This window comes from Pipistrellus kuhlii, unplaced genomic scaffold (assembly GCF_014108245.1).
Source record: "Pipistrellus kuhlii isolate mPipKuh1 unplaced genomic scaffold, mPipKuh1.p scaffold_m20_p_2, whole genome shotgun sequence".
Classification (NCBI taxonomy): Eukaryota; Metazoa; Chordata; class Mammalia; order Chiroptera; family Vespertilionidae; genus Pipistrellus; species Pipistrellus kuhlii.
The window spans coordinates 59,196,209-59,213,699 of record NW_023425515.1 but is presented as its reverse complement, the minus strand read 5'-3'; the positions used below and the strand labels follow the sequence as shown (position 1 = coordinate 59,213,699).

The following is a 17,491-nucleotide window of genomic DNA, read 5'->3' as shown; positions in this document are numbered from 1 at the left end:
CCCTGAGGGATATCCCGGATCAAGGTGGGGGTTCCCTTGGGGGAAGGGGTGGCATGGGTGAGGATCATGTAGTGGTTTGGAGGCTGGCCATGTCCCCTGGCAATCCAAGTGGAGGCTCTGGTATCCGGAATTTATTTACCTTCTACAATTGAAACTTTGTAGCCTGGAGCAGAGCCAAACCTTCTGCTTGCTCCATAGTCCATGGCGGCAGCCATTTCTGTGGGGATTTATGTATCTTCTATAATTGAAACTTTGTAGCCTTAAGCAGAGGCCTGGGCTGGCCAAGGTATGTGGAAAGCTTGGCTTCCTCCATCACTGGGGGAAACCCTAGCCACCTGTTCTTTCCAGCTCCATGGCTCCACCATTTTGTTTGGATTTATGTATCTTCTATCACTGAAACTTTGTACCCTTGAGTGGAGGTCCAGCAAGGGCAGGCAGAAAGTTTGGCTTCCTCCATTGCCAGGGAAACCCAAGCCTCCTTCCTGTTCTCTGTGGCTGTAGCCATCTTGGTTGGGTTTATTTGCATATTCACTCCTGATTGGCTGGTGGGCATGGTTTGTGGGCTTGGCTTGTGGGTAGAGGGGAATGATGGTTAATTTGCATATTACTCTTTTGTTAGTAGTATTGATTCCCATACCTGTAGGCTTTAGGATCTTCAATATCTTCCGGAATAGGCTCTGATTCAATTCCAAACTGTAGAATGAGAAATAAAATGTTAATCCTTTTAAATTGCTTATTTCCCTTAAAATATCTAATCATAGTAAATTGAGGGTTTTTCACCTGCCAATTTCTAGCAACTATAGGCCTGAAAAGAATTTTCACAAAAAATAAACTAAGGAAAATATTGCAGTTGATTAAAGTTATTTATTTCTGTTTCATTTAAAGGGGTAAGTAGCCAAAACCGGCTTGGCTCAGTGGTAGAGTGTCGGTCTGTGGACTGAAAGATCCCGGATTCGATTCCGGTCAAGGGCATATACCTTGGTTGTGGGCACATCCCCAGTAGGGAGTGTGCAAGAGGCAGCTGGTCTATGTTTCTCTCTCATTGACGTTTTGAGCTCTCTATTTCTCTCCTTCCTTTCTGTAAAAAATCAATAAAATATGTTTTTAAAAAAGCGGGGGGGGGAGTAGAGAAAGTCTTAAAACTTAATATGTATGCAAAATGTTAATATCACAATATTGCCCCTTCAAATGTGAATTACTAATATTCATGTATTAGCAAATACACAATTTTTCTCAGTTATTTATTTTAAATACTGTCTTTTATTAATATATTCTTTTTATGCACATATAATCCCTCCCCCCAATACCTCATGTATATACTAGACTTTTAAATATATATATATATATATATATATATATCAGTTCTTTGGTTGATCTCTAACCATCCCCTGCTTTCTCTCTGAGGTTGGATAGTCTGTTCAGTGTTACTTTGACTCTGGATCCATTTTTGTTTATCAGTTTATGTTGTTCATTATATCCCACATATGAGTGAGATCATGTGATATTTATCTTTCTCCCACTGGTTTGTTTTGCTTAGCATAATTTCTCCAATTTCATCCATGCTATTGCAAATGGTAAAAGTTTCTTCTTTTTTTTACCACAGTGTAGCGTTCCATTGTGTAGATCACATGTGTCAAACACAAGGCCCGCGGGCCAAATCCGTCCCGCCAGGCCTTGCAATGTGGCCCACACCGCGCTGTCATCACTGCACTCCACTGCGTTTCCATCACAATGACAGTTTATGACTGTTCAGTAAACCATTCGGCCCGCGATTTAGACTGGATTTTAGATTTTGGCCCCTTCTCTGATTGAGTTCGACACCCCTAGTGTAGATGTACCAACGGTTTTTGATCCACTCATTTGCTGATAGGCACTTAGGCTGTTTCCAAATCTTAGCTATTGTAAATTGTGCTGCTATGAACATAGGGGTGCATATATCCTTTCTGATTTGTATTCCTGGTTTCTTGGGATATAGTCCTAGAAGTGGGATTACTGGGTCAAATGGAAGTTCCATCTTTAATTTTTTTTAAACTTAATTTTTTACTGATTAAGGTGTTACATATGTAACCTTACTCCCCCATTACCCCCCTCTATCCACCATTCATGCCCTTACCCTCCTGCTATCTGTGTCCATTGGTTAGGCTTATATGCATGCATACAAACCCTTCAGTTTTTAACTTTTTGAGAAAACTCCATACCAGGCGTCTTCAAACTACGGCCCACGGGCCACATGCGGCCCGCAGAGGAGTCTGATCCGGCCCGCCAGGTTTTTTGGGCAGTGAGCGCAGCCGAGGTGTTACAGTAGGAATTAGTAGTTCATGTAGTCTGGCCCTCCAGCTCTCTGAGGGACCGTGATCTGGCCCCCACTTTAAAAAGTTTGAGGACCCCTGCTCCATACTATTCTCCACAGTGGCTGCACCTGTCTACATTCCCAATAGCAGTGCAAGAGGGTTCTTTTTTCTTCACATCCTCACCAGCATTTGTTGTTAGTTATTTGTTGATGATAGCCATTCTGACAGGTGTGAGATGGTACATCATTAGTGATTTGATTTGCATCTCTCAGATGATTAGTGACTTTGAGCATGTTTTCATATGTCTCTGGGCCTTCTGTATGTCCTCTTTCAAAAAGTGTCTATTTAGGTACTTTGCTCACTTTTTTGTTGTTTATCTTCCTTTTGTTAACTTATATGAGTTCCCCGTAAATTTTGGAGATTTAAACCCTTATTTGAGAGAACATTGGCAAATATGTTCTCTCATACAGTGGGCTTTCTTATTGTTTTGTTGATTATTTCTTTTCAGAAGCTTTTTATTTTTATGTAGCCCCATTTGTTTATTTTCTCCTTAGTTTCCATTGCCCTGGGACTTGTATCAGTAAAGATATTGCTATGACATATGTTTGATATTTTGCTGCCTATGGAGTCTTATAATATTTTAAGTTTCCTGTCTTGCATTTAAGTCCTTTAACCATTTTGAGTTTATTTTTGTGTTTAGTGTAAGTTGATAATCTAGTTTCTTTCTTTTTTTCTTTTTTTCTTTTTTTTTCTTTTTTTTAATGTATCTGACCAAATTTCCCAGCACTACTTATTGAAGAAACTGTCTTGACTCCATTATATGCTCTTGGCTCCTTTGTCAAATATTAATTAAACATAAAGGCTTGGGTTGATTTCTGGGTTCTCCATCCTATACCATTGGTCTATATGTCTTCTTGTGCATTATGCAGGCACCTAGCAGCCAGGGGTGAGGCGGGATGATGACAATTGGTGCCAGAATGGGCCTTCCTTTTCCCGGCTGCCAGCACCACTTTCGCTATGGCCGAAGCTGCCTTTCCACCTTTCCACACTGCTCAGAGGCCCGGAGCAGCTGGGGGTGGAGTGGAGCACTTGCGCCAATTAACCTTCCATCTTTGTTGGGTTAATTTGCATACTCGCTCCTGATTGGCTGGTGGTACAGTCAATTAGCATGTTATTCTTTTATTAAGTAGATAGGTAAAGACCCTTTTTTGATCAATTTGTTTTGTTACCATGCTAGTCTTTATATGTATGAAATGAAGTCTAAATATCTATATTATAAGAGGCTAGGGGACAGAACGCCAGAACAACCAAACAAATGGTCACCAGGAGGTGCATGGAGCACCTCTCGGTCCCTTCCCTCAGCCCACTCGCCGCTGGCAGTGGTGAGGCTGGCGGCACATGTGGCGGGGCTGGCAGGCAGGGCTCCGGGCTCATGTAGCAGGGCTTGCAGCTTGTGTGGCGGGGTATGAGGCTCATGGTGGTGAGCTACTCAAGCATGGTGGGTCTGGGTCTCGCAAGGCTTTGCACGCTGGGCTTCTAGTTTTCATATAAGGCAGGTTTATGACTTTAGTAAAAGTGGAATCATAAATCATGACCAATGTAAGAGTCAGTGATGGCTAATACATTGCAGTTACCGTTAATCACTTAGGATATAATTGATTAAATTGTATTTATTGCCAAAGCCGGTTTGGCTCAGTGGATAGAGCACATGTGTCAAACACAAGGCCCGCGGGCCAAATCTGTCCCGCCAGGCCTTGCAATGTGGCCCGCACTGCGCTGTCATCACTGCACTCCGCTGCGTTTCCATCACAATGACAGTTTATGACTGTTCAGTAAACCATTCGGCCCGCGATTTAGGCTGGATTTTAGATTTTGGCCCCTTCTCTGATTGAGTTCGACACCCCTAGGATAGAGCATCAGTCTGCGGACTGGAAGGTCCTGGGTTTGATTCCGGTCAAGGGCATGTACCTTGGTTGTGGGCACATCCCCGGTGGGGGGTGTGCAGGAGGCAGCTAATCGATGTTTCTCTCTCATCAATGTTTCGGTCTCTCTGTCCCTCTCTCTTCCTCTCTGTGGAAAATCAATAAAATATATATTTTTTAAAATTGTATTTATTTCCAGAGATAAGTCCCTTAGTTCTCCAAATTAGTGTGATTTTCCAGGATCTCCTGGCCTCAGCTGTTTACAATAAATTTGAGTTTAAACAAAGGTGCTCCCAACTGTTTCAAAATGTATGTCAATTGTTCTCAATCTTGGTTACAAGTTTTGCACGTTTAAATTACAGAGGCTGGGAAAGCTAGGGGTACAGACACCTGGACCTCACCTTCAGAGATTCTGATGTAACTGCTCTGGGGCAGGGCTCAGGCTCTGTACGTTTAAGGGCTCCCTAGCTGATTCTGATGTACAATAAGGTGATAACCCCAGAACTGTGCAGAGCTTAGTTTTTTTGTTAGTTTTTTTCAGTTCTTTCTGATTTTTCCTTCTTAAAAGGAAGACTCTGCTTCAGTGATTTAAGAAATGTTGATTGCAATCATAAGTAAAAGGACACTATTATACAAATGCAGGATGTATTTTTTCCTATCCAATATGGGTTTCCATAGAGAGAGTTGATCTCCATAGAATGATAAAGATTTTCATCTTGTTCATACACTTTTTATTCTACAATTACTCTTCCTGAGCTGAACCTCTTTAGACAACAGTCCATTTTCCAAATTTACCTGCTCAAATCTTCCCTATGTTCTTTGTAAGTTGGCTACCTGGTAAGTGGGAGGCCAATGTGTTCACAGGAATTTTTTACTCTGGTTTTACTAATACAGTGCCTTACCCCCAAAGCAATTCCAATAGTTATTATAATTTTATCTAAAGGAACCACTTTGATAATAGGAAATTCAGGTTCTGCGATAGGGCCAAAGAATACACTTTAGGGATCTAAACCCTCAATCTTTATTACAAGGCCAGTGATGTATTCTGCTTAAGAATACAATAATTTAACTGAATCTTCAATCATGATCCACATTGTCATATTCTAATACTATAGGCAACCATGTTTTTACAACTTCTTTCAAAGGCGCAAATTATGGTGTTCAACTCATAAATTCCCTTTCAATGAGTGAATGAATAAATAAAAAGCAAAATACATATCTGAAAAAATGTGCATTTTTAAAACAATTTTTGTTTTAGTGATTGATACAGAAAAACTGACAGTCTTTTTAATTTGGATAATTCTATATCATTAGTAATAAGGAGAATTCAACATCTCTAATTTTTTAAAAAGAGTCACCAGAAAATCAAGATTAGATTAGTCTACAAGGTAAATGTATCTAAATAGTTTTCAATTTTTAAAGAATAGGAACAAGTTCAGCATCACTATTTTAGAATAAAGAGTTTGTTGTTGTTAGTCAGTTACTTACCCTGGGAGATGGCACTTTGGCTTTTACGCTTTCTCTTAACTCAAAGAGAGAAAAAATGGTGAAAACAAAGATATTACCATCTGCTCCAGTAGTCACCAAAAAATGGTCATCAAAGCTAGCACAAATGTTTGTAATACATCCATAGTTATTGTCATGCACAGTAAAGTGCCAGTAGCTTTCCAGAGTGGTCAATAAAGAGTCATTCTGACTGAGGACATACACTCGAATTGCTCCATTGTGCAGTCCACAAAACATAAAATCTTGATTAATACTGTGAAACAAAAAGAAAGCAAATTGTTCTTCGTATTATTGTGAAAATGTTTAATTTTAAATTGTCAAATTTCTAAATTTTTAGTAACGAAGGCTTTATGGACTAAATTATGTCCCCCTCAAAAGTCACATGTTGAAGCCCTCACAAACCATGGAAGTCCAAGAAAGCCAATACAAAAGGGTAGAGGGGAAAGAAGCCTATTTGAAAGTTGAACATTTGGTCTCCAAAAGGATGACTGGCATATATGCTTAATTCATAATTATTAAAGGAGTAATAATTCAATTTGTAATTTCTCCAGAATCATAATCCTGACCATGCAGTAGAATCCTCCTAAAAGAGAGTAAATCCACACAATTCTTGATAGACAGAATTTTTGACAAGATATGTGATATAGTAGATTAAAATACAGTTTTAAGATTAGCTTTGATTCTATTTATTCCTTTGATTTATTTAACATTGCTTGAGAAGTCCCCTATTTAGACAGATCTTTGAAAGCTGACAATATTCACAATGGACAAAAACATAGATACCAGTGAGTTGTTGTTGTTGTTTTTAAGATTTATAAAATTCTGTTCACCTGAAAGTGATGGTATGGATGGGGTTATCATCTGTACCCTCAAGAAAACGGAAATCAATAGGTTCATCTTTCCTTTTTGTGATATCAATGCTTTCGTCATATGGGGGGAGTGCACAATGATACAGAAAACCAGAATCATAGCCGCCCTGGAAAAGGGAGAAATAACATAGAAAATGGTACGTGAATATAAGACACATATAACCATAGGAGAAGTTTTTATGATTTTAATTTTAAAGCATAAAATAGATGTCTTATTTTCCTTAATATATTTTTATTTATTTTAGAGAGGTGTGGAGAGGGAGAGAGAGTTAAAAACATCAATGATGAGAATCATTGATTGGCTGCCTCTTGCACACCTCCTATTGAGGATCAAGCCTACAACCCAGGCATGTGCCCTGACCAGGAATCAAACCATAACCTCCTGGTTCATAGGTCAACGTTCAATAACTGAGTCTCACCAACTGGGCAAAATAGATGTCTTAAAACATCTACTTTATGTGACTTTTATGATTATAGATAGGTTTTTTAAATTATCTCCATTATCCACTTATATGCACCTATGCAATTATAATATACCTAATAATGATTTGTTTCCAATTAAAAGTCAATAGAAGAATGTTCTCATTTCTGACTACCTACTGAATTCCATTTTATTTCAAGTATTATCCCGAATAACCAATATTTAATAAGTTTAAATGCCATGCAAATCCCAGACAAATCCACACACTCCACATTAAAGAAAATATCAAAGGCTATTTTTAAGGTTGAAAATGTAATCATAAAGATATAGAAAAAAAATGAATAGCAAGAAAAAAATAAACCAAAATGATACTAAGAAAATGCCTTTTGGAGACAATGAGGGAAGATAAATGGAATTAAGTATTCTAAGATCTTTTTTTTTTTTCTCTAGGACTAGTAAAAGAATACATTTATATCAAATTATATTAGGTTAAGAATGCATATTATGATCTTTAGGATCACCTCCAAAAGAATAGTAAAAGAATATATAACTAATAACCTAATAGAGGAGGAAAATGGTAAAGTGCTTTAATCATCCAATAGAAGGTGAAAGAGGAACATAGAATTGGTGTGATAAATAGAAATAGTAAGATGGTGGATTTAATACATTAGTTATTATCTTAAATATAATTGGACATAGTACTCTATTAAAATAAAGACAAAAAATGCCCTAACTGGTTTGGCTCAGTGGATAGAGTGTTGGCCTGTGGACTGAAAGATCACAGGTTTGATTCCGGTCAAGAGCATGTATCTTGGTTGCGGGCACATCCTTAGTAGGAGGTGTGCAGGAGGCAGCTGATCAATATTTCTAACTCTCTATCCCTCCCCCTTCCTCTCTGTAAATAATCAATAAAAATATATTTTAGCCAAAGCCAGTTTTGCTCAGTGGATAGAGCGTCAGCCTGTGGACTGAGAGGTCCCAGGTTTGATTCCGGTCAAGGGCATGTACCTTAGTTGCAGGCACATCCCCGGTGGGGGGTGTGCAAAAGGCAGCTGATCGATGTTTCTAACTCTCTGTCCCTCTTCCTTCATCTTTGAAAAAAAATCAATTTTATATATATATTATAAAGACAAAAATCAACCTACAGGATTTTAAAGAAAGAAGCCTAATTATATACTGCTTATAAGAGTCATACTTTGAATGTAAGGGTATCAAAGGCAAAGGAAAAAGAAAAATCATTAACAACTCTGAGTTGTATTTTAGTAACTGGATGGATGCTCATCTCACTTACAGAGTTAGAAATGGAGTAAGATTATATGTGGTTTAAAAGATATATTTCAAACATGTTAATTTTGAGGTGTCAAGGAAAGATATCACATTGTATAGATACACAAATTTGAATATGAGAGGAGAGATTAATAATAGAGACAAAAATTTAAGATTCATTGGCATATAATTGATATTTAAAGCCACAGGACCAGATGAAGTAACCTATAAGAAAGAAGGGGCCCAAGACCACATCCTAAAGTACTTCAAATTCCAAACCTTGTTCAGCAAATGAGAAGCCAGTAGAAGAGACTAAAAAGAAGTGGCCAATAGGATGTGGTACCTTTGCAGCCAGGAATTTTTTTTTTAAAGGATGGGATAAATTCCTCCCATTGATGTGCCAACAGAAATCAAGGCTCAACTACAACAGAAAGGTATACACAGCTCACATGGGGAGCACATCTGATATATCCAGTTCAGATGACTCGGGATACTATACCACTGGGCCCCATAGGATACCTACTACCTAAGGCTAGTCTATCAAGTCTGGGAGATGTAGCAGCTGTACCTAATTCATAGAAACAAACACAGGGAGGCAGCCAAAATTAAGAGACAAAGAAACATGTCCTAAATGAAAGAACAGAACAAACTCCAGAAAAATGCAGGCTAATTAAATAAAATGGAAGCAAGCAATTTACCATATGCAGAGTTCAAAACACTGGTTATAAGGATGCTCAATGAACTTAGAGGAAGAATTGGTGAATTTAGTGAGAACTTCAAAAGGGATAGAAAACATAAAAAATGAAGAGAGAAAACATAAAAAAGAACCAGTCAGAAATCAAAAGTATAGTAACTAAAATGAAGAATACATTACAGGGAATCAACATTACAGTAGATAAAGCAGAAAATTTAATCAGAGATTTGAAAGATAAGGAAAACACCCTCACCCCTAAAAAAAATGTTTAAGTGAGGATAGTTTAAGAAACCTCTGGGACAACTTCAAGCATACCAACATTCATATCAAGGGAGTGCCAAAAAGAGGAGAAAGAGAACACAGAATTGAAAACTTATTTGAAAAAATAATGACAGGAAATTCTCCTAACCTGGTGAAGAAAAGAGACATACAAGTCCAGAAAGCACAGAGGATCCAAAACAAAATGAACCCAAAGAGGCCCACACCAAGACACATCATAATTAAAATGCCAAAGGTTAAAGACAAAGAGAGAATCTTAAAAGCAGCCAGAGGAAAACAGTTAAGTTACCTACAAGGAAGCTCCCATAAGACTGTCAGCTGATTTCTCAATAGAAACTTTGCAGGCCTGAAGGGGTTGGCAAGAAATATTCAAAGTGATAAAAAGCACGAACAAACACCAAAATTACTCTACCCAGCAAACTATCATCTAGAATTAAAGGACAGATAAAAAGCTTCTCAAACAAGAAAAAGCCAAAGACTTAACCAAAACCAAACAAGTATTATATGAAGTGTTCAAGGGTCTTCTAGAAGAAGGAGGAGGAGGAGAAGGAGGTCAACAATGATATGGAAATTTTGGACTGGAATGTGCGGTGTTCCCTGGGCAGGATGGCTTTTCCTGGGCTCTTTGTCCCTTGGAGTCTAAGAATGAAACCAGGGACAGAAGATGGTATTGTATAATGAAGGTGGGAATTTATTGAAGAACAAGTACATATTCCCACGTGGGGAGGAGAAAAGAATCTCACAGCACAGACTCTCATGTGGGGTGGGGGAAAGAGTGCCAGTGAGTCCATTTTCCCTATGGTTTATGAAGGCTGCAGAAATTTGTGCCTTGATTTCCCCTCTGATTGGTCACTATTCCCTTCTGATTTGGTCACTATAGCAACTCCTGAGCCCTAAGGTCAAACCTCACAGACTCTCCTCCCTCATTGTTCTCCTAGTCCCTCTGGGCTTTCTTCCTCCTTCTCTTTATTCTGTAAAAGTGTTTTACTACTCCCAGCTCCCTTATCTTATGGAAATGTAACTTCTGCTACTCCCTTGTCTTATGGAAATGTACCCTTTTGCAATCTTTAGCCCTGTGTTTTTTCGAAGGACCCCTTAATTTTTAAAATTTCCTAAACCTGCCTATTTCACACACAAAAAATTCCTATTTTACCAAAAAAAACTCCTTTAAACAATATAAATAAAAAGGCAATAAATACATATCCATAAAAAATTACTTTAAATAAAAAAATTACTTTTAATACAAATGGATTAAATGCTCCAACGAAAAGACATATAGTGGTTGACTGGATAACAAAACAAGACTCTTATATATGCTATCCATGAGGGACTCACTTTAGAAAGACACACACAGACTGAAAGAAAAAAATATTTCATGAAAATGGAAACAATAGCAAAACTGAGATAGTTATAGTTCTACCAGGCAAAACAGACTTTAAAACAAAGACTATATCAAAAGGCAATGAAGGACCCAACAATTCCACTATTGGGTATTTATCTGAAGAAATTCAAAACACTAAATTGAAAAAACATATGCATCCCTATATTCATTGCAGCATTATTTTAAATAGCCAAGATATGGAAACAACCTAAGTGTCCATCAATAGAAGAATGAATAAGGAAGAAGTGATGCATATATACAATGAAATATGATTCAGCCACAAAGAAGAATGAAATCTTGCCATTTGCAACACCATGTATGAACCTAAAAAGTATTGTGCTGAGTGAAATAAGTCAGAGAAAGACAAGTGCTATATGATTTCACTTATATATGGAATCTAAAATAACAACAACAAAATAAACAAGCAAACCAGAAACAGACTCAGAGATATGGAGAACATTGCACCCATAGATGGGAGAGGTGTTGGTGGGGCTGGGTTGAAAAGATAAAGGAATTAAGTACAAATTGGTAGTTATAAAAGAGTCACAGGGATATCAAGTATTGCATTGGAAACATAGTCAATAATCCTATATAATAAAAGCCCAGCGACCAAACAGCAGAATGACTGGAATGACCACAGCCCCTCTCCCCGACTGGCCCCACCCCTGAATGCCCCTTCACCCTGACCTGGGGCGGGGCTGACTGGCAAACTGCCTATGGCCTCTCATCCCAGCTAGACCCCACCAGTACATGAATTCATTCTTTGGGCTTCTAATATTGTAATAACTATTTATGGTGCCAGGTGGGTATTAGATTTAACAAGGTGATCACTTCATAAGTTATATAAATGTCTAGTTAGGGTTATATACCTGAAACTAATATTATGCACCAATGGTAACTGAAAATTTTTAAAAATATTAAAAAAAAAAAAAAAAGGATGGAGGCTCAGCTCTATCAAATGTTTCTGAAAGGTCAAATGGATAGAGAAGTGACCACTTAGCTAGGCAATATGGAAATCTTTGAAGTGAAGTGGTGGAGCTAGAAACTCAACTAGAATGGGTTGAAGAGCAAATAGAAGTTGAAGAAATGAAGCCAGCTATTATAGATGACTATTTCAAGAAGGTTTCAAATAAAGCAGCAGTGGAGGGGGAAGGAAAGAGAGATTAAGGGGAAATTTTAAGATAAGTACTAGAGCATGTATATGTGCTGATAAGAATTTAGTAACTAGAGAGAAGTTGATGATACAGAAGACCAGGTGGCTTACTTCAGATGCAACATCATTGAGAAAATGAGCGGGGATGAGATCAAGAGACATCTAGAGCAGTGTCCTTAGGAAGGCCCAGAGGGCCATTCAAGATTTGTAACAATAGGCGAAGCAGACAAAAACTTGTACAGATCCCTGTATAGCATTAGATCTGATTGAAACAAGATAGGAAAATTGCATCAGATTGCTTATTCTCTCAGTGAAAGGTGAGATGAGGTTATTGACGGATAGTGAGAGAAGGTGCAAAATGTTGGATGGGAGAAGAAATAAATAAAACAGTAATTTGTAAAGTGGGAAAGTGAACATGGTTGGACAGTAGAACCAGCTTGCAGTGCGAGTACTCATTTGAGAACTACAGTCATGACTCCAAAGTAAGTCTGGTTTTCCACAGCATCTGCTTACATGTAGGCACAGAGTTGGCAAATAGGTGGATCAAGTAGGATTAGTGTCACAGTCTCAGTGAGTTATAACAACCTTACACGTAGGTGTAGTTTAATGGTTAGGTCTAGAGCCAGATTATCTGTGTACAGATCCAGGTTCCACCTCTCATCTGTGACTTTGGATGAGCTACATAACCTCTCTATGCCTGGGTTTATGTACAATGTACGTAAGAACAATTCTTTTATGGGATGGTTGGGTAGATCACTTAGAATATTGCCTGGTACAGGATATGTAAGTTTCCATATGTAGCAAATAAAAATACAGGATGGGTGTTAGCTTACTATGGTAATCATTTCACATATATGTAAATAAAAGCATTATGCTGTACACCTTCAACTTATACAGTGCTATATTCCAATTATATTTCAAAGAAACTTGTGGGGCATTAAATACAGAATGCCCAGTTAAATTTGAATTTCAGATAAATAACAATACGTTTCTTAATGTAACTATGCACATGTGATACTTATCAGGCAATCCTAAGAATAAACACTAGCTATGTTTGTTAAATTATAATTTTTTAATGCATGTTTCAAGGACAGTAGAACTCTATTACATTACAGTTGTTTCTATGCCTCTCCTCATGACTATGAGGAAATTTTCTGAGTGCGGGAAAACCGTATATTATTTATCCCCTTACTCCTGAACCCCACACAAAAGTAGGCATCAACCATCTCCACAATATTCATTTTTTATTCTTCTTTATTAGCTAAGTTTCAATTTTGTTCAGGGTGGCAATGTGCATATCCAAAAAATAGTCATCTTCCCAGACTTCCATACAACATAGTTGTAGATAACAAAATGTAAGCAAAAGTCTACTGGATAGCACTATCATTATTTTCAAAATGCTAATTATTTTCAAAATGTATAAACAACAGACTCAGCAGGAAAACACCTTAGACCCTTTGCCTCTTCTATCTCTGATTCTTTTCACCTTGACCTCTTAGAATATGAATGATTATCATAGATAATAAAATTTAACAAGTAGACATATAAGAGATATATTAAGATGATATAGTAACTCACATTTATTCTTCAAAATCCACATCTTTCTTTTTTTTTTTTTTTTTTTTTGTGGTCACACATTTTTATTTTTATTTTTTTACATTTTTTTATTAAATTATTATCTCTGTACATATTTTAACATTGCCCCCCCCCATTCCATACATACCCTTCCTTCCCAGAGTTTTGTGTCCATTGGTTGTACTTATATGCATGTATACAAGTCCTTCAGTTGATCTAATATTATCTCCCCCAGATCTCCCTACCCTCCCCGCTGTAATTTGACAGTCTGCTTGTTGCTTTACTGTCTCTGTATATATCTTTTGGTTCATCAGTTTATAATATTCTTTATTATCCATAAATGAGTGAGGTCATGTGATGTTTCTCTTTCATTGACTGGCTTATTTCACTCAGCATGATGTTCTCCAATTCCATCCAGGTTGCTACAGATAATAAGAATTCCTTCTTTTATATAGTATTCCATTGTGTAGATGTACCATGGTTTTTTGATCCAATCATCTGCTGACGGGCACCTAGGCTGTTTCCAAATTCTATTGTATATTGTGCTACTATGAACATAGGGGTGCATATATCCTTTCTGATTGGTGTTTCTAGTTTCTTGGGATATATTCTTAGGAGTGGGATTACTGGGTCAAATGGGAGTTCCATTTTCAGTTTTTTGAGGAAACTCCACACTGTTCTCCACAGTGATTGCACCAGTCTGCATTCCCACCAGCAGTGCATGAGGGTTCCTTTTTCTCCACAACCTTGCCAACACTTGGTGTTTGTTGATTTGTTGATGTTGGCCATTCTGACAGGTGTGAGATGGTATCGCATTGTTGTTTTGATTTGCATCTCTTGGATAATTAGTGACTTTGAGCATCTTTTCATGTGCCTTTTGGCCTTCCTTCTGTCTTCTTTTGAAAATATTCTATTTAGGTCCATTGCCCATTTTTTAATTGGATCATTCATCTTCCTTTTATTTAGTTGTATAAGCTGTCTGTAGATGTTGGAGATTAAACCTTTATCAGTGGTAACATTTGCAGATATGTTCTCCCACACCGTGGGCTTTCTTGTTGTATTGTTGATGGTTTCTTTTGCTGTAAAAAAGCTTTTTATTTTGATGTAGTCCCATTTGTTTATTCTCTCTTTAGCTTCCATTTCCCTAGAGGCAGTATCAGTGAAGAAGTTCTTTTGGCATGTCTGAGATTTTGCTGCCCATGGATGCTTCTAGTATTTTTATGGTTTCTCGTCTGATGTTTAAGTCCTGTATCCATTTTGAGTTTATTTTTGTGTATGGTGTAAGTTGGTGACCTAGTTTCATTCTTTTGCATGTATCTGTCCAATTTTCCCCACACCATTTATTGAAGAGACTGTCTTGACTCCATTGTATATTCGTGCCTACTTTGTCAAATATTAATTGAGCATAGTGATTTGGGTTAATATCTGGGTTCTCAATTCGATTCCATTGATCTATATGTCTGTTCTTGTGCCAGTACCAGGCTGTTTTGAGAACAGTGGCTTTGTAATACAGCTTGAAGTCTGGTATTGTGATCCCTCCTACTTTACTCTTCTTTCTCAGGATTGCTGTGGCTATTCGGGGTCTTTTATTGTTCCAAATGAACTTTTGGAGAGTTCTTTCTAGGTCAGTGAAATATGCCATTGGTATTTTAATGAGGAGTGCATTGAACCTATAGATTGCTTTGGGAAGTATGGACATTTTGATGATGTTGATTCTACCAATCCATGAACATGGTATGTTCTTCCATCTGTTTACATCTTCCTCTATCTCTTTTTTCAGTGTTGTGTAGTTTTCCGCATATAGGTACTTTACTTCCTTAGTTAAATTTATTCCTAGGTATCTTAAATTTTTTGGTGCGATGGTAAATGGAATTGCTTTTCTAGTCTCTGTTTCTGTAATTTCACTATTAGTATATAGAAATGCCATGGATTTCTTGGCATTAATTTTGTATCCTGCTACATTGCCAAATCCATTTATTAAGTCAATTAGTTTTTTTAATGGAGTCTTTTGGTTTTTTTATGTACAATGTCATGTAATCTGCAAATATGGATAACTTTACTTCTTTTCCAATTTGGATGCCTTTTATTTCCTCTTCTTGTCTAATTGCAATGGCTAGTACTTCCAGTACTATGTCAAACAGGAGTGGCAATAGTGGGCATCCCTGTCTTGTTCCTGTTCTTAGAGGGAATGGTTTTAGTTTTTGCCCATTGAGTATGATGTTGGCTGTGGGTTTATCATATATAGCTTTTATTATGTTGAGGTATGATCCTTGTACTCCCACCTTGTTGAGAGTTTTTATCAGGAAAGGGTGTTGGATTTTATCAAATGCTTTTTCTGCATCAATTGATATGACTATATGATTTTTATCTTTCAATTTGTTTATGTGATGTATCACGTTTATTGATCTGCAGATATTGTACCAACCTTGCATTCCTGGAATAAATCCTACTTAGTCATGGTGTATGATCTTTGTGATGTTCTGCTGGAGCCAATTTGCTAGAATTTTGTTGAGGATTTTGGCATCTATGTTCATGAGGGATATTGGCCTGTAATTCTCTTTTATTGAGTTGTCTTTATCTGGTTTTGGTATTAGGGTGATGCTGGCTTCATAGAAGGAGTTTGGAAGTGTTCCTTCCTCTTGAATTTTTTGGAATAGTCTGAAGAGGATAGGTTTTAGTACTTCCTTGAATGTTTGGTAAAACTCTCCTGTGAAGCCATCTGGCCCTGGGCTTTTGTTTGCTGGAAGCTTTTTGATGACTGTTTCAATTTCTTCCCAAGTTACTGGTCTATTGAGATTTTTAGATTCTTCCTGATTGAGTTTTGTGAGCTTGTATTTTTCTAGGAATATGTCCATTTCCTCCAGGTTGTTCAGTTTGTTGGAATAGAGTTGTTCATAGTACTTTGTAACAATCCATTGTATTTCAGTGGAGTCTGTTGTTATTTCACCTCTTTCCTTTCTGATTTTGTTTATTTGGGTCGTCTCTCTTTGTTTCTTGGTTAGCCTACCTAGAGGTTCATCTATCTTGTTTATCCATTCAAAGAATCAGCTCTTGGTTTTGTTGATCTTATGTATTGTTTCTTTGGTCTCTATGTCGTTTATCTCCACTCTGATTTTTGTTATTTCCTTCCTTCTACTTACACTGGGATTTTCTTGTTGCTCTTTTTCTAACTCTTTCAGTTGTAGAGTTAGATAATTTGTTACCATTTTTTCTTGTTTTTTGCAATAGGCTTGTAGGGATATGAACTTCCCTCTCAAAACTGCTTTTGCTGTGTCCCATAGATTTTGGATTGTTGTGTTTTCATTGTCATTTGTTTCCAGGATGTTTTTAATTTCTTCCTTGATTTCTCTAGTAACCCAGTCCTTGTTTAATAACATGCTGTTTAGTCTCCATGTGTTTGATTTCTTTGGATTGTTTTTATTGTAGTTAATTTCCAGTTTTATGCCACTATGATCTGAGAAGATGCTTGATATGATTTCTATCTTCTTGAACTTGAAGAGACTTTGCCTATGTCCCAAAATGTGATCTATCTTTGAGAATGTCCCATGTGCACTTGAGAAGAATGTATATTTTGTGGCTTTGGGGTGAAATGTTCTGAAGATGTTGATTAATTCCATCTGGTCCAGTGAGTCATTTAGGATTGATATTTCTTTGCTGATTTTTTGTTTAGATGATTTCTTGAAGGGTGACAGTGGGGTATTAAAATCTCCTACTATGATTGTATTGCTATTAATCTCTCCCTTAATGTCCTCCAGTAGTTTTTTTTTTTATGTATTTGCGTGCTCCCATATTGAGTGCATATATATTTACCAGGGTTATTTCTTCTTGTTGGATTGTTCCCTTTAGTATTATGAAGTGGCCTTCATTATCTCTTGTTATGTCCTTCACTCTGAGATCTAATTTGTCAGATATAAGTATTGCTACCCCAGCTTTTTTTTCATTTCCATTTGCCTGGAAAACCTTTTTCCATCCCTTCACCCTCAGTCTGTGTGCATCTTTTTTTCTGAAATGGGTTTCTTGTAGACAACAAATATATAGGTCTTGTTTTCTTATCCAATCTGTTACCCTATGTCTTTTGATTAGAGCATTTAATTCATTTACATTTAAAGATATTATTGATAGGTACTCATTTGA

General features: G+C 37.2%; 1 protein-coding gene across 1 annotated transcript in view; it reads right to left on the bottom strand.

Annotated features, from left to right (window-relative positions):
* Nucleotides 1-17,491, bottom strand: part of CFAP44 (cilia and flagella associated protein 44) — a 108,155-nt gene that overhangs the window by 43,162 nt on the left and 47,502 nt on the right. The window contains exons 17-19 of the mRNA XM_036447219.2: nt 6,550-6,695; nt 5,702-5,972; nt 638-693 (exon numbers count right to left, since the gene is read on the bottom strand). Coding sequence (XP_036303112.1) covers nt 638-693; nt 5,702-5,972; nt 6,550-6,695 — 473 coding nt within the window. The remainder of the gene's footprint in view (nt 1-637; nt 694-5,701; nt 5,973-6,549; nt 6,696-17,491) is intronic.